Source organism: Enhydra lutris, unplaced genomic scaffold (genome assembly GCF_002288905.1).
Source record: "Enhydra lutris kenyoni isolate GAN:26980312 unplaced genomic scaffold, ASM228890v2 scaffoldscaffold15, whole genome shotgun sequence".
Taxonomy (NCBI): domain Eukaryota; kingdom Metazoa; phylum Chordata; class Mammalia; order Carnivora; family Mustelidae; genus Enhydra; species Enhydra lutris.
In genome coordinates, this window is record NW_019154099.1 from 75,674 (window position 1) to 98,620 (window position 22,947).

At 39.5% G+C, this 22,947-nt stretch overlaps 1 protein-coding gene across 2 annotated transcripts in view; it reads right to left on the reverse strand.

The window, feature by feature from the left end:
• Nucleotides 1–22,389, reverse strand: part of LOC111147061 (vacuolar protein sorting 36 homolog) — a 28,960-nt gene extending 6,571 nt beyond the window's left edge. Inside the window, exons 1-9 of one of the 2 annotated variants that reach the window (XM_022502933.1) lie at nucleotides 22,288–22,389; nucleotides 15,635–15,703; nucleotides 13,989–14,059; nucleotides 10,490–10,604; nucleotides 9,344–9,433; nucleotides 8,531–8,617; nucleotides 1,845–1,877; nucleotides 1,659–1,736; nucleotides 875–1,009 (exon numbers count right to left, since the gene is read on the reverse strand). In XM_022502933.1, coding sequence (XP_022358641.1) covers nucleotides 875–1,009; nucleotides 1,659–1,736; nucleotides 1,845–1,877; nucleotides 8,531–8,617; nucleotides 9,344–9,433; nucleotides 10,490–10,604; nucleotides 13,989–14,059; nucleotides 15,635–15,703; nucleotides 22,288–22,356 — 747 coding nt within the window. In that variant the 5' untranslated portion in view covers nucleotides 22,357–22,389. Of the gene's footprint in view, nucleotides 1–874; nucleotides 1,010–1,658; nucleotides 1,737–1,844; nucleotides 1,878–8,530; nucleotides 8,618–9,343; nucleotides 9,434–10,489; nucleotides 10,605–13,988; nucleotides 14,060–15,634; nucleotides 15,704–22,260 lie in introns of both variants that reach the window. The other variant, XM_022502932.1, reaches the window with a different exon arrangement.
• Between the last annotated feature and the right edge of the window lie 558 nt (nucleotides 22,390–22,947).

Below are 22,947 nucleotides of genomic sequence, written 5' to 3' on the forward strand. Positions count from 1 at the left end.
ATTCCAGACTATAAGGAATACATGATTTAAAATCAATAAAATCTGAGACACTCTATAATATAAACCACTAGCTTCTTTAATAAATATATTATGTGGAATAGAAAAAAGAGATAAGAGAAGGGGAAACATGGAATTAAAAAAAAAAAGGCGTTGAGAGAAAAATCAACCGATTGCAAGGTAACCTGATTTGAACAAACTAACTGTAAGAGAAAATGTGAATACTAACTAGATATTTGAAAATACTAAAAAATTATTTTTCACTTTTCCTGTGTGAAACGGGACTATAATTACATATAAAGCATGTTTATCATTGTAATTACATACTGAAAAGTTTACAAAGTGATGCGATGTCTGGGATTGCTTTAAAGTGATGTTGAGTGAAGGCTGCTTACACACGAGCCTGGATGACAGGCACACAGGGATTCATTATACTATTCTATTTTGTCACAATGGAAATACTTCTTAACATAAGCATTTTAATGAATGGAGTTTTGATTGCCTGAGTAATGTCAGAAGATAAATCTGTATTATGAGATGATTAACAGCACACTTGTATTAACATCCAAACATCTAAACGTCTCTAAACATCTCGAGATCATATATTTCCTTTTGAAAATCAGAGATAAGAAAAACTTTCTATCAAAGAGACTGAAGAAGTTACAGATACCTGAGGTGGAAATTGAAAACAATCTAGATTTTGACAACAAATCCACGAATAAGTACACCAAACTGATTTAATATTCCTAAAAGGAAAAATAACATGTGGGTTGAACAGTAGCAGTGCTGGGAAAGGAACGTGAAGCTGGTGTTTAACCTTCCGATGACTTGGCAGTTACTTCACACAACTGAGAGCCTGCCTGCGCCCTGTTTTTACCTCTAACGGCACCTGCAGCATCCCAGCCAGCTGCTTGGCCAGCTGCATGTGGTACTGTGTGCCCGAGCCGCAGGTTTCCCTGGTAACTGGGTTGGCTATTCCCATGCTCAGCAAATAGGACTTAAACCTGATGGTCTATAAGTAGAGAAGAAAATGCATAAAAATACAAATAAGCGGCATTCATCTCTCCACCCCAACATTTGAAATCTTTCCACCGTAAACTCAATTCTACTAGTTATTTCTATATCCATCCATTTCTTCCACCTTGTTCCTATAGTATAAACTCGAAGAAACTGGATTTCTAGGAGTTCCCTGCATAAAGCTAATTAATTAATCTTCTTCCCTCTCCTGTCTTGATATTTCATACTCCACTGACCTTACAGGTCTGGAGTGAGAAGAGGGTTAGGAAACAACTGTGCTGTATTTAATGCCAACCAAATGACAGAGCCAAAAACTTAGAAAGGAACGTGGCTGGGATCAGCCTGGAGACAAATTTAATGAAACAAATATCAAACATATGGATATGTATCAAACAACCACTCCTTACACATTTCACTATCTCTCTTTTCTTCAGCACCTTCTCTTAAGAGAAGAGTACCACTCCAAGAGAAGGTACTGAAGTATCTTTTAATCCTACTGGCTGACTTTTTCTTTAATACTTTCATATATCCACAAGCCCTAACAGAAATCACTACATTAAGAAAGAAACTGCTGACCCACCAAAACATCACTGCATTATTTGTCCAATCTGGTTTCTAATGCCTTAAAAAGGCAACCTATTTACCTCATCTTCTGTGATGTCACCTTGCTTGTCTTTGATCTTATTAGCAATTGATTTTGATAACTCCACCATTTCCTTAGCCTGTCAAGAGAACAGTAAAAGACTGGAAAAAATCATGTCCCCAAAGTGTCTGCTAACAAAACTCCTATCATAATCGGTAGGAATCCAACAGGTGTAAAGTACACATACCTTGACCATTAGCTTGCTGAGGTCTTCAAAGGCCTAGAAATGAGAAATGAGTTTTTGTTGGAATCTATCTAAAGAACTAAAATGTTTTAAAGCAATGGAATACTCTATTTTCTTCCCTTAGACAAACATTTTTGAAAATGTCCTACAAATATCAATTTATACAAATATTTTTTTTAATTTATACAAATATTTACATAAGTAATAAACCCATCTTATTCTAAGAATTTGATTTAGCTAAGAAACCATACATTTTCCAAAAACAAACTGCAAAAAAAGACTTTTTACATTTTCCAAGAGAAAACAGTTATTATTGACTAAACAAACAAAGGGTGACATAAGTAATACATTGTTGAGAAAAATATTATTTACTGTTCTTTCACACAAGTAAGAAAATTTGTCACTGGTTTTTCCCCAAACCATTTCCTGACGGGAGGTCAAGAATCAAAGGCTTTGTGATGCTTTCCTGGTGGAAAATGGCAATGTGCAGTTGCCGGAATACTTCCTTGGGCACAACAATTTTGGCTTTCATAGCAGGTGTGATTTAACTGAGACTGAAAACCTCAGCCTCTAAATATTGAACAGTTTATACTTGTAGCCTTGGATATAGTGGCTATCACAAAAGAAAAACATTCAAATACCACCCAAACATACTTATATAAAACTCATCGGTAGTTTGATTTCCTACAATGAATATCCACTTCAAAGTCTTCCTCAAACTTAATCAGACATATTTATAATAAATTTATTTCATGTGGCCAAAACTATACTTCCAGTAACAAATGTCTTCCAAATGATGTGCACGGACATTATTTTTTAAACCAATTAAGCAGCTTATCATTAAATGAAAAATCTTTTGGGCCATAGAGAATAGTGGTCCACAGATTCTGATTAGCTCATGCCCATCTTAATTACAGGCAGAAAAGTATCCCCCATCTGCAAAAGGATTTTGCTAGAAGAATAGAGTGCTGTGTGAGATTCTTATGGCCAGACTTATTAAGGCTAATACTGAAAACAAAGGGTAATGTGCACACACCTAACAGGAATTTCCTCAGATAAACAAAAGGCTGAAACACTGGATTCTTATCAGCAACAGCCAGCAGATGCAGGAAACCTTTTGTGGGAAATTCTGGGCACCAGCTCTGAAGCTAAGTCAGTTCTAACATTTAAATGGAAGGCAAATAACACACCAACCTAGTTTTCAAAAATAAAACACACACACACACTTTATACACTTAGATTCTTACTTCGAATATACAAAATATTGATAGACTTCTCTTACTTGTGTAAAGAAAACTAGTAAGAGAACACTTTTTAAAATTTTATGGTAAATCTCTTTATTTACTGTGTTACATTTTCATATAAAGAATATGCTAAAAGTAACAGTGACTCTACACCAAATATAGAATACATAAATTAGTGCTATTTCTTACAGTCCATAAAAAATAAATACAAATATTTTAGTATGTTAGAATACCTATATTTTAAGTAATCATAAAACACAAAAATTTGGGTGCCTGGTGGCTCAGTGGGTTAAGCCACTGCCTTCAGCTCAGGTCATGATCCTGGGGTCCTGGGATCGAGTCCCACATCGGGCTCCTTGCTCAGCGGGGAGCCTGCTTCTCTCTCTGCCTCTCCCTGCCACTCTGCCTGCCTGTACACTCTCTCTCTCTGGTAAATAATAAATAAAATCTTAAAAAAAAAAAAAAAACACACAAAAGTTTCCTTACTTCTATCTATATTATTGTTCTAAAATTTGGAATTTGCCAATTATCTAAAAAATAGAGAAACTACCCATAATGAAATTAAAGCAACATACACACAAATGCAAGATAGATACATTTGCCCATTCTATCATTTTAACTGCCTCTTTATTGAATCATCTATCCCTCTGCCATAGTCACAGTCAAATCTCCACTCCAATTTAAAAAAAAAGGGGGGGGGGCATCTGCTTTAAAAGTAACCTTATAAGTTGATTTATCGCATTATTTCTTGCTTTCAGTCATTATTTTGGTTATTAGCTTTAGTAACTATCAATATATTCTTGAATTTTCTGTTTCAGTTTTATTGTTTTTTAAGAGACTGTATGTTTGTATGTTTGTTTTTTAAGAGACTGTATGTGCACATGCTCGGGAGGGGCAGAGGGAGAGGGAGAGAAAGAGAATCCTAAGCAGACTCTACGCTCAGCCCTGAGCCAGTGCAGGGCTCAATCCCAGGACCCTGAGATCATGACCTGAGCAAAAATCAAGAGTTGGATGCTAAATCGACTGAGACACCCAGGTGCCACCCCCACCCCTGCCTCAAGAAAATCAAATTTTCTTGATTCTTTACCTTAACTTATTCTGTTCCCTCTACCTGGATCCTTTTACCCCTACTAGTCATCTGCCAGTGACTGCTAAACTTTCAGGCCTTGGCTTCCATTACATTTGCTAACAAGGCCTCTCTGACACCCAAAGAAGTAAGAGGCCATGTAATATGTTCCTGTTGCACCCACTGTTTTCTCTACCATGGCATTTTTCCCACTGTAGAGAACACCTGTTTGCCTGCCTGTCTTGCACTGTCGTATCTAGAACATCTACCTGATGTAGTACCTTTGCGTAAGGTACTACTTGCACAAAGTAGAGAGCAAGGACCACCTGGTGAATAAATCACTGACCCAGGTGAGAGAACACAATGATTGTGTTAAATCCTTTGAGCTACGCAACTGTGTGAAGATTAGATTGAAACGGAATAGCATTTCATAAATTAGGAAAAACATGATTTTGAACACCACATTAGCATGGCACCACTCAGAAAAATACTAGTAATTCAAAATCAGTTCACTGCTCTATGCCATCTCCATAAGTGTCACACAAAAAGATGACAACAAATGTCACCGAACTAGGACAGTGATGATAGTACCTTCCAAATGGCAAAGAGAGGGGCCATGACATAGGAGGACCACACTTGTCTGCAAATCAGGAGACCTGAGTTCTCACACTCTGCTTCCAAAGCTAGTCACTAGCTCTGAGATGATTACTTCTCTGGATAGTGAGAACCCCTGTAATGCCAAAATGCTGAACTTTATGAATTTAAAGATTCTGGGAAAATGATGGCTATGGCAGCAAAGTTTTTGAATCTCTCCAAATCCCAACATAAAGACAGACAGGGCAACTAGATCTCAAAACCAAAAATCCACAGGCAGCATATACTGTAAAACTAAGTGACAAGATAGCAATACAAAAACCTGAAGATACAAGCAGGTAGGGACAAACCATGAAGAGCCACAAGATCGGCATGCTCTCCGCCTCTAAGAAGGAAAAGAAAAGGGAAGCAACAGGGCAAGTGATGGCTTCCACAACAAGAGAACCCCAAAGGAGTCCACAGGTGTCACTGGAAAGAGAGTCTAGCCAATGTGAGGACAGGAACTGAAACAAGGAGGTTTTCGCCCACTTCGATAATGGTGGGTATGAGGGGTTCTCAGGAAGGGCTGGCCCTCCAGTCTTCCCTTCCAGGAGGGGATCCTACACCAGGGAGAAACCGCTAACAGAGGATTCAAAAACTGAGCAAGATAAGAATAAGAAGAGAGGAAGGGCAAAATAAAGGTCCAGATAAAAATAGGGGAAAAGAATATAGGGCCAGGAAATCAGAAAGCAAGCCATCACCTTTTTTTAATGCTGCATGAACACAGGAGAAGAGAGAGTTCTATAGAAGAGACAAGCTACCTAGACAAGCTACCAGGCCTTCCTCTCAAAGTTCACGAAAACTAACTTCACATGAAAAATAGCAAAGTATCAAGGTCAAATGTCACACAAAGTTATTATAGAAAAAAGAAAATAAGGAGTAGAATAATATTACAGACAACAAAAGCAAGCTGGAAAGACATGCTCACAGATCAGATAAAAATTTAACCTTTTATTTTCGACATGAGCTAAAAGATGTTAATAAAATGACATAAGCCGTGAATGGATAAAATAAATCAGAAATGAAGTGACATTATTCAAGAAAGAATTTTTGAAAGAATCATTTCAGAAATAAAGACTATATTGGAACGTAAGAATGAATAAACACAACAGATAGAATCTTAAGAGAAACAACCGGTTAGGAAGAAGGAAATTTCCTAATAAAAAAGAAATGAAAGAGATTAAAAAAGGGTTTGAAAGTCACAAAGTGGGGGGAGACACCTGGGTGGCTCTGTTGGCTAAGCGTCTGCCTTCGGCTCAGCTCATGATCCCAGGGTCCTGGGATCGAGTCCGACACTAGACTCCTTGCTCAGCAGGGAGCCTGCTTCTCCCTCTGCCTGCTGCACCCCCTGCTCTCTGACAAATAAATAAATAAAATCTAAAAAAATAGAAAGTCACGTAAGGTAAAGCTAGGAAGTAGAACTGTAGCATACAGCTAATAGTCTCAGAGAGGAAAAATAAAAAAACAATTATCAAAACTTATAAAATTTTTAAAAATTCCCTGAAATTAAAAGAAACAATTTCTAGAACCAAATACTAAGAGCATATTGTGTACCTGAGAATAACAATCCAGAATGACTAACACATCAACACATTCTAGCAAAATTACTGGGCTTTATAAAACAGAGAGGGGGAAAAAAGCCTCTGGGCATCTAGGGAAAACAGTGACTTCTCAGGTAATGGCTGATTCCAAATCTGGGGCAGGAAATAAACAAGCGGGTCCTGGAACTTTTGCCACCCTAGATAGTAAGGAAGCTACCAAAGTCCACCAGGTCCCGTCAAAAGCACTCAGGAGCCAACCTAAAGAGGCTCCCACTGCCAAAGATGGGACAATATGAGCTTTAAACAGGATAATAACTGCAACTGATTGAAACTCATCAAATATGTTAAGATTTGTAAATTCATACTACTATGTAAAAAAACCTCTAATGAGTTGCCATTAGAGGATGATAAGGAACCAATTTATTACCCTGATGATAAAGAAAAAGGCACTTACTCTGCTTCCCTGTATGAACTACATCACTGAGTAGTCAAATAGTAGATGATGGGAAGCATCTCTTCAAAATGTATTCTAACTAACAAAAAATAAATCCTAGAATATCACCATTTGTAACCTCTGGTGGACCAGCAGAAGTAGGCAATGAACATGAACAGCTGCTGCCATTGTCCACAAAGACGTGGTGTGCCTCCTTAGGAAAGAATACAGCATCATCGCTAGTCTCAGCAAAGAGATCAAACATGCATCTGATCAGGCCTCTGGATCCAGCTGCCATTTTGTAGGAAATACTCAGAGCTGAGGAACACATACAACTTTACCATATAGATGAGACCAGCAAAACCTAGACCAAGGGCACTTAATAGGTCAAATGACCTTGGTTTCTCAAGGATCTGTATTTTCAAGCTAGTGGGCCCAGAACTGGTAATATGGTGGTTAATTTTATATGTTGACTTGACTAGATCATGGGGTGCCCAGGTTCTTGATCAAACATGGCTGATGGGTCTGTGAGGGTACTGCCACATGAGGTTAGCATGTGAATTGGTGGGCAGAAGCAGAACTACCCTCCTCACTGGGGGTGGGCATCATCCAATCCACGCAAGGCCTGAACAAAGGGTTGGAGGAGGGGAGGACTCATGCTTTCCCTGCCTGACTGGTTAAGCCAAGACAGTAGTCTTACGCTGCCCTTGGGCTGGACCTAAACCACCAGCGTTCCTGGTTCTTAGGCCTTCGGACTCAGTTTAGGATTTCTATCACCAGCTTTCCTGGGTCACCAGCTTGCAGGAGGCAGATTGTGGACTCTTCAGTCCCCACAATCACATGAGTCAATTCCTTATATTAAATGGCATTGTATGTGTATATATAGAGCAAAGGATACATTGATATCTACATCTATATATCGATATCTATATATCTACTATTGGTTGTTTCTTTCGAGAATATTGAATTCTTGATTAATACAGGTATCCCATAACTATCTGCAGTTTAGACTTTGATTGATATACCACCTTTGAAATTCTATGAACAGCACTAGTCAATGGGATTTTACTTATAAACTTGTATTAAAAATTAAAGAATTATTTCATAGAGTCATTTCATAAAAAATCCCAGACCAATTTTATATAAACACAGGAAGACCAATGACATGCTCTGATATAGTAGCTAACCGTAGAATCTAGCATGCGTAACTGCTTAACTAGACTGCTTTCCCTTTCACTTGCATTTCCTCAAATATGATGAAGTTGCAGAAACACCGCAAAGTACATGCTCACGGCTGTTCTCCTGGTGGAAGGGATGGGCTGGTCTGTGCCTTTCTTATTGTGTCTGTGTCTGGTCCCTGAGCATCAGTGGTAGAAAACTGTGTGGTGTCCGGCAAGGTTAACAGCCACAGAACAGCATTTTCCCCTCAACTAAGTTAACCAAAAGTCCAAATAATTATACAGAGGACCAGAACTCATTAGGAGGATTCTCCAATCAATTCCATCTAGGTTTTAAAATTTACACACAGCAACCCACAATGTTTTCTAACATCACAGAAAACAAATTTGAGTTTCATTTTTCTTTTTGGAAAAAGTTTTTTAAAACATGTTTTAACCAAATCATATCAACCTGAAGGAGACTTGGAATAAGAGATTGTGGCTTCAGGCAAACTAAACATATTCTAATACACAGAATGGAATTAGTCACAGCTACATCCAAAAGAATATGCACAAATGGCCAAAAAAGCTGACCGGAACTTATATATTAGTTACCTCAGAAATGTTTTTGTCCGTTTCTTTCCTTTTTTCTTCCAATTTCCTTTCAATGCCTACAATTCCTACAGCCCTTATTCTTCCTGGCTGAAAAACAAAAGTAGAAAATAAAACATACAAAATAGGAAGGACCCACTCTTTTACAACACACCACAATGTGTTTTCAATGGCGGGAAGGGACCCACAAAGAACCAAAGAAAACCAGCACACGATTACATCTGGTTTCCTTTCAAAACATTTATCAGTTTCTTGTCATACATAATGATTTTCAAATCATTATTAAAAAAACTAAACATACAATAACTGGCATATTTTACCCTGTATTTTAGATATAAGTTAAATTCATGTTTGTTCTTTGGCAAGCTATTATGTATGTATCAGATATTTTGTAGGGTCTCAAACAGGCAAGAAATTGTAGTTAAAATTTTGGTATTTGACAGTTATTATACAAACTACTTTCACACATTTGAGTGTCTGCGCATGGTTGGTGGTTAATTTACACTGGCTGAAAAACATCACCCAGAGGCATTGTCCGTTCTCTCAGATGCCACACTGATTATGAAGAACAGAATGTAACGAACAGAATCTAACTTCTACCACCCCAAGAATCACTCTGGTAACTGGTCGTTTATTTTTGCTAAGTGTCTGCTGTCTGCAGAGCACTAAATTAGGTTCTATGAATACAAACGATTTTAATCAGAATATCATTATTTTGCTTCTGGCAAAGTTCTATAATCACAGAAATCTTTTCCTTTAATGAAGATGCAAGTACAGAACCAAACATATTGGATTAAGAAATAGTCTTAACAATACCTGGGGTCCTCTATTTGTTTGCAATGATTGGGAAACTGGCATATTCTCCCATCTTCTCTGTGTCATTTCCTCAGATAAACGCCTGTAAAACTGTTGTACACATATATTCACTTTAAGTGAGTCAGTCAGGTTAAAATATCCTCATAGAAATCATTACTTAACATTTCTTTAGTTGAAAGTCCTGTTCAGTCATTTGCAACAAGCCTAGAAGTCTCAGAAACATCAAAGGAAACCAAAGGAAGTTCGCTTCTTGGATCAGCTTCATAAAGCACAAAGGAAAAAAAAAAAGAAAGAAACTGACCTTCTATATAAAGTGAGCTATTCTCAACAAAGAGATGAGTGACAATGAATAAATAGACCTACTTTAAACAATCCCACATATGTGGATTGTTTTCAATCTATAGTGAAACAGATATAGTGCCAAGAAAAATATACAACCATTATCCATGAAGGAAGCAGAGAATAATTTGTCTAGGTAAAATGTGAAGCCAGAAACTAGGGCCAAAACATCCCTACACTCACAAAAAATCAACTATATTGTTTAACTACAGTGAGAATGATTTCAGTTAGTCGCTTATATTTGCTTAGTGCCTACTGTGTGAGGAGGGCTGGGTGAAGTGCCATAGAAAACCACATAAATAATTTAGGGTATCAATGAGGAGATAAATACGTACTTGTAAATGTCTGAAGAATACTTATCCAGTGACTTACTAATCAGAACATGTAAACTATTATACTATGGAGTAAGTACTTCAGTGATTAGATTTGTGTGGAGTCAGGAGGAAAGACATCCTGCCTTAAGGCTGTGAGCTATCAGATACTGAGAGGGTTCAACATTTCACTGCATTATACTCTGCCTCTTTAACCAAACCACTGAAAACTTAACTAGTAGCCTAATAGCATTGACTTAGCATAGTTCCAGCTTCTGCTTTTTCCTTGGAACCACACCCTCCAGCCTCCAATTCCCACCAAAACCTAAACCTCATATTTTCTACTGCTAAGGCTTAAGATATAAAAATTTTATTGTAAAAATATGGTGAAACCTGGTATGTTGAACAGTAACAATTTACATCATATTAACAAACAACAACAAAAACACACACAAGCACACCTTTCTAGTCCAATTTTACGCATATAAAAACCTACCTCAATCTGGCCATGTTCTTTGAAAGAGAGTTTGATGTAGGAGTTCTTACTGCTCTGGAATGGACCGGGTTCTTTGTTGGGTGGAGCTGGGTGAAGATGAACCACTATTTTGGCACTACAGAATAAATGTAATGAATTTAATTACCTTTTAAGAATCACTAATTCTGTCTTCATAATTTTTAATATAGTTAAGTTCACTTTTAAAATTTATATACATCCTGAAAGGAATCCTTATAAACTGTGTATTAATTCAGTATTAATGAAACTTTCAAAAACACCTCTACTCGGTCACCTGGGTGGCCCAGTGGGTTAAGCCTGTGCCTTTGGCTCAGGTCATGATCCCAGGGTCCTGGGATCAAGCCCCACATCAGGCTCTCTGCTCAGCAGGGAGCCTGCTTCCTCCTCGCTCTCTGCCTGCCTCTCTGCCTACTTGTGATCTCCCTCTCTCTGTAAAAACAAAAACAAAACAAAACAAAACAAAAAACCAAAACACCTCTACTTACAGCTTTTAAGCTCTGAACCAAGAAGTTCAAGTTACCAGCTCTAGATTAAAAATGTGGTTTCAAAAAAAATAAGTTCAAAATAAATTGGCCAAATGTGTGACAGTTCATTATTTTGGTTTACGATTAGGGTTTTCCATGTACAAAGTCAAACCCAAAGGTTACCAGGGGGCCTATACTTTCTGCCAAAGCATACTACCCTAGTCATTTGAAAACAAAATGTGAAAACTTATCTGTGTAAAACTGGCCAGCTGACATTTTATTAAAACTCCATCCAAAACTAACATTCTACAGTATCATTTTTGGAAAACGCCACTCAATCAACAGCATGATCTAGAAGATAATCCAACAGCAAAAACAAGTCTCAAAATGCTGCTACGCTAGAAACACAAACTACCATAATCTTTATGACTACCGTTGTCTCCTGTGCTATTAAAAATACTGGTATATTTGTTCAGTTTTGTAAGTCTTTTTCCCTAACCTGCTCAATAAACAGTCTGCTTCCATAAATTAGCAAAACCAAAAAACTCAGTCAAAATACTTTGGATATGCAGTGTAGAGCTTTTCCCTTATGACCACATTACAGTTCCACTTATTTATTATTCTATTTCCTTCAGGTCCATTTGATTCCTAAATATCGCTGTGAAACTGAAACACCGTGTGTGGGGCCTCGTCAGTGTAATAAATGCTTTGGTTAGTAAACTGGGGCCAGACTTGTAAGGACTCTTCACCTATTCCTTTGTGGTGAACTTCTTTAAGTGACTGAGCAAATAAACTGCAGTCACTGTAATAGGACTGTCTGACATGAACTGTCAGGTAGAGCAACCAAATACAACAATCAGGTTAAGGGAACTGAGCAAAGAATTACATAATCTTTAAAACAGAAAAACCTGAGCCCCACGATCAGATTTTGTCAAAGGAAACTCAGTGAAGAACTGAAGATTATAAGACAAAGTGAAGTTTAAAAAATCTCCAAGTCGGCAAAAAAGATCCAGGCCAGTTTTTAAATATATTCATTTCGCAGGTCATTCAATTACCATATCTCAAGTTTAAAAACCACCCAATCAGAGAAGGATCTTGGGAGGAGACAGGTTAAAAGGTGAAACTATATGGACAATTTTGAGTCAATGAAATATGGTAATTGCTTGGGGCAAGGGGGCCGAGAATAAAGAGAATATCCGAGAAATGTTTACGTGACATATTATTAAATTCTTCCTCACTGGAGATGTTTAAAAAATAAGATACTAATGGGAAGGTAAACATTTTTTTTTTTAAAGATTTCATTTATTTGACAGAGAGACATGGCGAGAGAGGGAAGACAAGCAGGGGAAGTGGGAAAGGGAGAAGAAGGCTTCCTGCTGAACAGGGAGCCCAATGTGGAGCTGGATCCCAGGACCCTGAGATCATGACCTGAGAAGAAGGCAGACACTTAACAACTGAGCCACCCAGGCACCCAGGAAGATAAATATTTTAAACAATTTTTGTTATACAGTTTAAATTTTCTTGGAACACAGCAGAGGAAAATTCAAATGATTTTCAACACCTTCAAGTTTTACTTTGTAGAACTTAAGAAAAGCAATATACACAAATATCGCATCATTATGTTGTGCACTCGAAACTCATACAATGTTGTATGCAATTGTACCTTCATTAAAAAAAGAAGAGGGGTGCCTGGGTGACTCAGTGGGTTAAGCCTCTGCCTTCAGCTCAGGTCATGTTCTCAGGGTCCTGGGATGGAGCCCCACATTAGGCTCTCTGCTCAGCAGGGAGCCTGCTTTCCCCTCTCTCTCTGCCTGCCTCTCTGCCTACTTGTGATCTCTCTCTGTCAAATAAATAAGTAAAATCTTAAAAAAAAAAAACAAAACTCAGATGGAAAAAAGTGAAAAAGAAAAATAAAAATTATAGAAATCACCTAAAGTCTGTACTTTTATTAATCTTTCAGTTTCTTTTATGTCAAATAAACAATCTTGCACGCTAGCTATACACTATAACTAACGCATGCATTGCATTTTCAGTGAAGTTCTGTATTTGTTTCACCTCTACTGAAATAACTATACTAAAGCTCAAAATGGGCCCACAAGGAAAACAAAATTCTTATCAGCAATACTTGTTCATAAGTTGCCCTCAATTACATGCACTTAAAATAAAAGCCAGATTTTTCTGTACTTGATTAAAAAGAAACATTTTAACGTGCGGCTTTAAACCAGGGTGATGACATGTCCTGGTTTGCCTAAAACTGTCCCATTTTATGCTTCCTTGATCCAATTATAAACAGCACCCCCAGGGCACCTGGATGACTCAGTCAGTTAAGCATCAGACTGTTGGTTTTAGCTCAGGTCATGATCTCATGGATCGTGGGATCAAGCTCCTCATCCAAACTCCTCTTTGGGCTCCGTGCTCCGTGGGGAGTCTGCTTGAAAGATTCTCTCCCTCTGCCTCTCCCCTCACCATCCTGACTTGCTCTCTTGCTCTCAAATAAGTAAATCTTTTAAAAAAATGATTAAATATAATAAACAGCACCACCTATTACTTTTATAAATGTCCCAGTTTGGACAATAAATATTATGAAACTCTATTTAACACTGATATCCAAAGATGTCAAAGTGAAGAAACTTAATGATCAACTAGAAATAGGAGTAAACTCAGTCATTTTTCTCGGTTGAGTCACTTCTGATTTTAAGTACTAGATTCACAGACATGTCAAAGCGAATGCTTGTGGAAAGACATGCAATGACAGCTGGCCGACACTTACTTATTTTGACCCAAGGATATTACAGCAAATCGTAGTACTTAATTTGTCCATTTATCCATGAGTTTAATGTAGTAAGTATCTTCCTAGGGGAGCTTCTGACCAACGACTATTCTTTATAAAGCCCCCCAAAACAATCATTAGATTCATTCCCACATATGCAGTCATGGCACAACAATAAATCTACCAAGTTGATAATAGCTTGACTGGGACATTTTTGTGAAAAAAGACTGCATCAGAGACACCTCACCTTTTCCCAATTCCAGCTGCCTGTTCTTCAATGAACACGATTTGGGAAAGAGGAATGGCCATGCAGCACTCCTAGAAGGAAACCATACAAAATGTGATTCATAAGTCTCCTTGTCAGAAAACCTTGTTTTATAGTATTTAATAGAGTGTCATGCACCTGTACTTAATAATAAAAACAATTTAAAAAATAATAAAATGATTTTATTCCTTAAATAAACTGAAGGAAAATGGAATGAAAACAGTAATGTGGTGGCATTTTGCCACATGGAAGAATGTAAGAGTTTTAAAAGCTGGGGGCGCATGGGTGGCTTAGTGGGTTAAGCTTCTGCCTTTGGCTCAGGTCATGATCTCAGGGTCCTGGGCCCCACATCGGGCTCTCTGCTCAGCAGGGAGCCTGTTCCCCCCTTCTCTCTCTGCTTGCCTCTCTGCCTACTTGTAATCTCTGTCTGACAAATAAATAAGTAAATAATCTTTAAAAAAAAAAAAAAAGCTGCTGCAACCATCTTCGTTTTTAACATAGGTACATCTTTTTAAAAGTAGTATTTATATGAAAACTTTTTACATGTAAGCTATCCTTCTATGGAAAACAAAAAAAAGAAAAACAGAACAGGTAAATCAAAACAACTTTAAGGAGTGCTATACAGGTGATCTTTTTTTCTTTTTTTCTACACTTCACTCACCATTTTTAACAGAAAATGCTGATGTAGGTTCCCTTTATTAGTACATTTAATTTTAAGTTATTATAAATGACTGGCATTCAATAGGTCTAAGGGTTTCTGAATTAGCTTCTTGATATGAAAATCAAAAAATGATACTAAGATTAGTTTATAAACATATGTTTTAAGAACACCTATCTTCCAAAAAGACTCTTCCCTAAACACATACTTCTTTTAAAAGAATTAGATGCCATTAACAGTTGGAAGGTATGCGTTACCAACAACAGCAATGTCACCACTAAGAGAGGAAATACTGATTCTTGGGGGACAAAAAGAGCCAGATTTTGCAATAGTTAGTGGCCTTTTAAAGAGCCTCAGTATACAGTTTGACTGTAAAATTCAAATTTCACGGTGGAAGGGGCAGCAATTATGAAAATACGATAGATTACTTCTTTTACTGGCAACAATACACACATACACTTTCAAGTTAAAGCTCTTTGGAGTTAAAATAGCTTTATACACATAACTTGTTCTCTCTTCCTAGAAATGAAACAACAGGGAGGTTTCTCCTCGTGCTGAGTGACTTACAGGCCATTCTTCTCAATATCTAGGTAAAAGCATGTACTTCCCGGCAGACCTTTCCTCCCAGAGTCTCAGGAACAGGTTGATCTGAGGACCCCTGACAATGACTGGGAGAAATATTCTCATTACACACCGAACATTCAGGTATGGGGTAGGTTCTGACTGGTGTTTTAAAACAGGAGTGACCATGATTCTCTCTCTACTCAGCAATTACAGACTTTTCTGGAGCTGAATGAGGGACAACCCCTAACTCCTTTCTCTGCACTCCATTCAGAAAGATCACATGAGACACACTCTTTTAACATTCTGAAAATGGAAATTTACTGCATTTTTTAGTTTTGACAAAAAGAAATAAAGACTTCAATGATTTAAAACCTAGAACAGATTTTTTAAAAACTCTTTATCTTACATGATTTTTCTGATCTCTCCAAATTAGTCGGTGTGTACTAAGAAGGAGGGTCCCAGCATCAAATTTTATCTAGAAAGACAAGATCATCACAAAACATTAATGATGTATCACTCAATGTGGTCCAGATTTTCCTCCTCACAAGTTGCACAATAGTTAAGTTAATCATATAAACACTAGAGAATTAGGCTTACCACAAATTAAAGAGAAGCAATGTTACACATTTTGTAAGCTATATATATATATATATATATATATATATATATATATATATCTACAGCCTTAATAAAATTAGGAAAAAATCACAAACAACCTAGATGTGTAAGAACAGGGTAGTAGTTAAGTATGATACATTCATACTCTAGAATCCATGAGAGGTTAAAACGAGTGAGGTAGAGCTGCATGGACTATCATAGAATTCTGTGACAGAGTTAGTGGGGAGAGAAAGCAACTTGCAGCACATCACATATAATGTAATCAGATAGAAGACAGAGATAATCTCCAAATTCCCCAAACTACATTGTGAGATATATGCATATGTCTGTGTGTGTACACACACACACACACACATACACACACACACACAAGTAGTAGGAAAAGATATAAAAGGAATACTCACTGATCTGTTAACAAAGATTATCTCAGAAAGAGTGTGAGGAAATGGGAAGAAGAAAAGCAAAGGCCCCCTTTTAAAACTAACCACTTCACTATCAATTGAAATTTTTTTAAATTTTTTTTATTTTTTATTAACATATAATGTATTATTAGCCCCAGGGGTACAGGTCTGTGAATCACCAGCACTCACCATAGCACATACCTTCCCCAATGTCCATAACCCCACCACCCTCTCCCTCATGGCATTGTGTCACCTATTCAAAATATAAATGCAAAAAAGTTCTTAAAACTGTAATACAATTGCACACACAAAAAAAGCCTGCTGTGTCTTTAGGACCAAACCTTTAATCCTCATCCTTTGTTATTATGCATTGAAAATCATATAAATAAGCAAATTTTAGAGTTTGAATCCAAGACATAATATATCAAATTCTTTCATTTCTGTTAAAATTAAGAAATATATTGGAAGCTTCTTTTTAATTACTAGGAAGTAGAATTTGTCATAAGGTAGGACTTGCTTACATCCTTTTGAGGAGTAGTTAGTTATTTCTTAAGTTGTAAGGCTGTTCCCATATCAAGGCCACCTTACAAGACAACTCAGAGGGGGAAGAATGATACTGCATTCAGACAGATGGTGGCTACACTTGTGGGGAACACAGCACAATGTATAATCTTGTCAAATCACTATGTATGCTGTACACCCCAAACTAATGTAACATTGTGTGTCAACTATACTCAAATAAAAAAAAATTGTTTGATTAAAAAAAAAACTCAAAGGAAAGCATTTTCATTGGGGTCCAGTTTATTACAAATAATCCTTTTGAATTTAAAATAATCGGGTTAAAAAGCCAATGAGTAGGGGCACCTGGGTGGCTCAGTGGGTTAAGGCCTCTGCCTTCGGCTCAGGTCATGATCCCAGGGTCCTGGGATCGAGCCCCACATCGGGTTCTCTGCTTTGCAGGGAGCCTGCTTCCTCCTCTCTCTCTGCCTGCCTCTCTGCCTATTTGTGATCTCTGTCTGTCAAATAAATAAATAAAATCTTAAAAAAAAAAAAAAGCCAATGAGTAACTGATTAGAACAGGTATATATCATTAAGTAAAAATAATCATAAATTTATGTATGCAAATTGAAAGTTAATATATTACAAGATACTCATGATATTAACAAAGAAAACCTAGGTTTCAAAGTGGTATACATAGCATGATCCCACACACACACACACAGCCACAAAGAGACGAATAATGTCCCAAAAGTAATTGTTTATGGGTAGCAGGATTACTAATTATTTCAAGTTTCTTCTTTTGGCCTACCCATATTTAACAACTTTATTATTTGTCTAATGAAAAAGATAAGAAATTTCTTAGAAACATACATAACTTCGTGAGGTTTGAAATGTACATAAATTATTTTTTGTTAAATCAAACATATACAGAAACACTTTTTCTGTCAAAAAACTTCTTGGATAATAACCAATCCTCTTTTTAATATCAATTTTTAAAAACTGTTTTCTAAGAGTAAGGTGTGACTATATTGCTAATATGTTAGTCATTATCAATATGGTTAATAAGCTTTGATGGTAAGAGACCTACTGAGCCATCTATTTTAAATACACTCTGTGAGATATCATTCCACAAAGGCACTTCAAACCCTCAGAGAAAAGACTTGATGAGTTCCATATTTCCTACCGAATCAGAAGTTATATACATGTACTTCTGGCACTTAATTCAGTCTGGCTCCAAATGTTTATGCGAAACCAAATAACTGAGTTTAAGAGATTTTAAAAACTTCTTTTTTGTCAATGTGTAAGATTTCCCTTTTCCAAAAACAAGTATTTTATCAACTTGAGAGTACACGATGCTACATGACAGCGTAACAGTTCTGATTAAGAAAATGCACTTTCTCTTACTGAAGTTCAAGCATAAGGATGTGATTATAAAGCTGAAGGCAGAGTCTGTTCCATTGCTATGTCCATTAACAATGTGCAAACGTAAAATGCTGCTGTTCTAAGTGAAGAATTGTGTAATACTTCCCTTCAGGGATTCCAAGGGATTATGAGCTAAACCTGATAGACAAGTTTAGGCTGGCTTGCTCCTGCCACTCAGAGCTAGAATAATTTTAACTAGTTAAAGGTTGATCTAACTTGGGCATTAGCTGGATAAGCTCTTACCCTGTTTTATTATTTAACATTTTTCTGTTATAAAAGCAATATAATGTTGAAGATCTGGGGAAAAAAGATTTAAGTCTAAAAAAGAAAATGAAATCACTCATAATCACACCAGCCAAAGAATACACACATGTATACATATGTATATTATTTATGTGTGTGCGTGCATGAGTGAATAATCTTTAAATAAAATGAAGCCATTATATTTAGTTTTATAACTTTTTTCAACTGGTGGCCTAACATTAACAATTCCTCATGTTGATTAGGGTGTATCATATTTAATTAACAAAACCCTCTGGGGAACATTCGGGTTGCTTCCAATTTTCTATATATGTAATAATATAGAATATATATAACAATGTTTAGACGAGCATCCTCATTCATTATATTTTTATGCATCTCTGATTATTTCCCAGGGGTAAATTCCTAAAAGTGAAATACCTAGCTGAAAGAAAATACACATTTTCCAAGTCTCCCAGTGTATGTTGCCAACTTGCCACTTTATACACTACTAACCTGCTTTCATTGTATTTTTAAATTAGCTGAGGCTATAGAGGCGTGTGTGAATTTAAACAAATGACCTGTCTACGCTGCTTAAGAAAACAACACACTATCCCGTCATAATGGGCCCGTGAAAACTATGCCTGTAGAAACAAGCAGGCATGCATTTATCCACAAGAGGTGCTTGGGTGCTGGGGCGGTGGGAAAAGCAGTCTACTGGGGCTCCACCAAATACTAAGTGTGTGACCTCAGACAGGTCACAGTTTCCTCAGCTATCAACCAAGAGCCTCTGTGTCTTCATCTCTGGGAGTATCGACTATATTAAACATTACACAGAGTCTGACGCTGGTGGCTACTGTGTTCATGAAGCATCGCAGCCAAGCAAACCAAGTGCAGGCTTTGGAAGTCTGATCAAGAGATCTCACTCTGGTGTCTCCTGCTAACTAACTGTGTGTGGGCAGGCCCCTTTCTAAGAGTTACTGTCTCATCCATAAAATATCACCTCCTATGCCCACGGAGAAGATTAAATGAGATTATATGTAAAGCTCCTGGCACACAGTAGGTGCTCTAATTACTCAGGTCTCTTTTTTTTTCCCCCATGTACTTCATACCCTCAATGAGCCAAAAGATGCAAGGATGAGTAAGGCACGCTTTCTGCCCTCGGGAGCGACCGCCTGATCTAGTAGACGGCCAAGTACACCCCTGCCTTGGGATGTGCACACCTGCCTCAGGAATGTGTCAGGATGCACAGCTATGAAGGCCACACTGACTGGACTCAAGTGCCCTAGACCAAGGGAGCCAGTGCAAGATACTGAAAGGGAACTTGACCAGAGTTCAAGTTCCCTGGAGGCCGATAGGGAGCTTCCTAGAGCCTTCAGACCACATGAGGTCTGGAAGCCTTCCAGCAGATGGAGGAAGCCAGGACACGGGACTTTTCTCCAGGATTCAGCATAAGCCCTCAGCCACACTGGGGATGGCTCAGCCAGTGACTCATTCCATGCAGCTCGGGGACCGCAGTGGTGAGCAGGCTTGTCTTAGAGCTCTGCTTCAGTTTCAGGACACCTACATCCCTCCCTTACCATCTTCAGCTTTTAGAACAGTTAAGAATTCCTCAATAGATCAAAGGGTCTTACTAAATTTTTTCCAATATTTTTTTATTAATCCTCTGATAACTGTTATCTACTTGTCTGCTAAAAGAAGCAAAAACTTAAAAGGAAACATTAGAATACACTGGTTTAGCAATTGTTCTTCCATATACAGGTACTCATGGTTTTGACTTTTTGTTGTCTTAAATAGAGGTAAATAGATCATAGTTTTATTAGGTGCCAGCCAAGATGTTCCTAATTTGCATACCAGAGTTACACAGAACAGGGTGTGATGTTTTGCAAAAGTGTGACTTCCAGCATGGACTGTCTTTAGGTCTTTAGTAGAGTCTCTGAATACCAGTCTATGACTGTCAGTACTGACAGGGAGGCATCATCAAACCGGCTGAGGGAGGGGAATTTGATTATGCTTCCCATTTAAAAAGCTCCAAAGACTGGAGGAGGTTTTGCTGAGTGAAATAAGTCAAGCAGAGAAAGTCAATTATCATATGGTTTCACTTACTTGTGGAGCATAAGGAATAACATGGAGGACGTTGGGAGAAGGAAAGGAAAAGCGAACCGGGGGAAATCAGAGGGGGAGACGAACTATGAGAGACTGTGGACTCTGAGAAACAAACTGAGGGTTTTGGAGGGGAGAGGATGGGGGGATGGGTGAGCCTGGTGGTGGGTATTAAGGAGGGCATGTATTGCATGGAGCACTGGTTGTGGTGCATAAACAATAAATCTTGGAACACTGAAAAAATAAAGTAAAATTTAAGAATGAATAAATAAAAATAAAAAAGTTCCAGAGATTGTAACCTTGTTGTTAAAAACGTTTTAGTTTAGTCACTCCAACCAAAAGATGTAAACCCAATTTGAGATCAAGTCAATAAAAGTGCTAAGGCAGGAAATCAAGCAAATCCAAGCAAATTATTTTAAGAAAAAGACCTGGACTTGATAATGGAGGCAACAAAGTACACGGAAAATACCCTCAGGGAAGCAGAACACCTGGGTCCTATGCCATGTCCACTGCGCCCCTAGATATCTGGGTCTGCCCTCCATGACCTAGGAGGACGGAAGTCTCAAGCTTCTGCCGACACGGACCAGGAAAAGCTGTGAGTCAAGGAACAAACGCAAAAGTAGAGAAGGAAGTTTCATGAACGAAACCACAAAGAAGAAGAGAGAGCAAGTGAAAACTTCTGGAAACTAAAAATGTTGCTGAATAAACGGGTTTTTGACATTTTTCTGATTCCAGCTTATACATTTCATCCAGGTGAGGTTAGCAGTTCCGCAACAGCCCTCTAACCTCAAGCTTAGGCGCTCCGTGCGGGCTGGCCAAACTCCCTTGGTGTGCAGGGGACTAACCTACTTCCCTTGAGACTTGCAGACCACTGGCCTTGAGGAGTGGACCAGACTTGCCCTGAAAATAAAGGCTGACCGCACTGGAAAACAGCTGCGGCTGATGCCAGCAAGTCTGTTCAGGGTCATTTCCACCTCGGACTAACCGCCTCGGCACCTGCTTCCCCTGCACAGAGTACCCCGCCTCCCCGTTCCCCCACCCTGCCTTCCCCTTTAAGCCCTTCCGGCTTCGCCTGGACCGGGAGGATGGTCTTTGGGGCGTTAGTCCACCGTCTTCCCGGGGAAAGCAGCCTTCCTCTCCCTCTCCAGAAGGCTCGTCTCTGGAGCGCGGTTCTTCCGGGGGAGAGAGGGGGGCGCAGCCCCAGCCGCGCTGGACCCGGCTCCCCGGCGCTAACAGCCGGACGGAAGTCTGCCCCGAACGCTCACGCTGGGAACACTTCTCCCCATTCGCAAGCCCATCTCCTGAGGTTTCCGCCCGCATGACAAGGCACGGCCTACCACATCACTTTCCCAAACAAACGCTCTAGACTCCTTCTAAAGTCATTCCCGGAAAAAAAGGGGGGGTGGGGGGAGGAAGAGCCTTCAGAAAGGCGTCCCGGTGAGACCCGGACACGCTTCTCGGAAACCCCTGCAGGGCACTACCGCCCGCTCTGTGGGGCAGACCCCACGCGCAACGGCCGCACCCGGTCACGGAGACACCCGGGTCAGGGGGCCGGGCAGACCGGCCCGGCGCGGCGCGGCCCGGCCCACCGTCACCAAGCCCGAGCCCGGGCCGGAGGCGCCGGCACCCGGCCACTCGTCGACTGTCCCCGCCGCTCCCTGCGCGCCGCGGGGTGGGGACCCGGGGCCCGGGCGAGGAGGCCCCGCAGGCCCGCCAGACCGCGCTCCGTCCCGGAGGCAGCCCTCACCTTCTCCTCGCCGTCGTAAATGCGCACTCCGCGCTGCTGGATCACCAGGGTCTCGTTGATCTCCAAGAGGCCGCTGGTCCACAAGAAGCGGTCCATGGCCGCCGCCAGGCCGGCCTCCGCCGCTTGCCCGCGCCGGCGCTCGGGGGCGGCGAGCCGAGCGCTGGGCAGCCTGCGGCGCCCCCTGGCGGTGGGCGGGGCGGAGGCCGGGATGGGAGGGTGCCTGGGACCGTGGGGTCGTGCGTGGAGCGCCCCCTGGCGGGCGGTCGGCTTGTGGCCCGGCGGGAACGTCCCCCCCACCCTTTGTCCAGCTCTTCTGGGGGCGCAGACCCGGAGCTTACCAGAGACTTTGACGAAGGCCAGGCCACAGCCCGGACTTTCTAATTGTTCATTATTCTTGTATATTTGTGCCGTTTCCTTGTCAGGGCCCAGCGTGTTGCCACGTTCATAAAAGGTTTTCTTTTCAAATAAGGATTTATGGCCTGAACAGTTTTTTATGCAACGGCCATCAGTATGAAAGTACCATTTGTGCCCCTTTCTTCCCCATTAAGATCATTTTCGTTTAAACATTTTCAACGTCAACACGGACCTCATGTATTTACTCTAGACTCTATTTTAATCTATGGATCTTCCATAATTTATCTGTGTGCTGTCCCCACAAACCCGTCCATGGCTGCCAATCGCATGGGC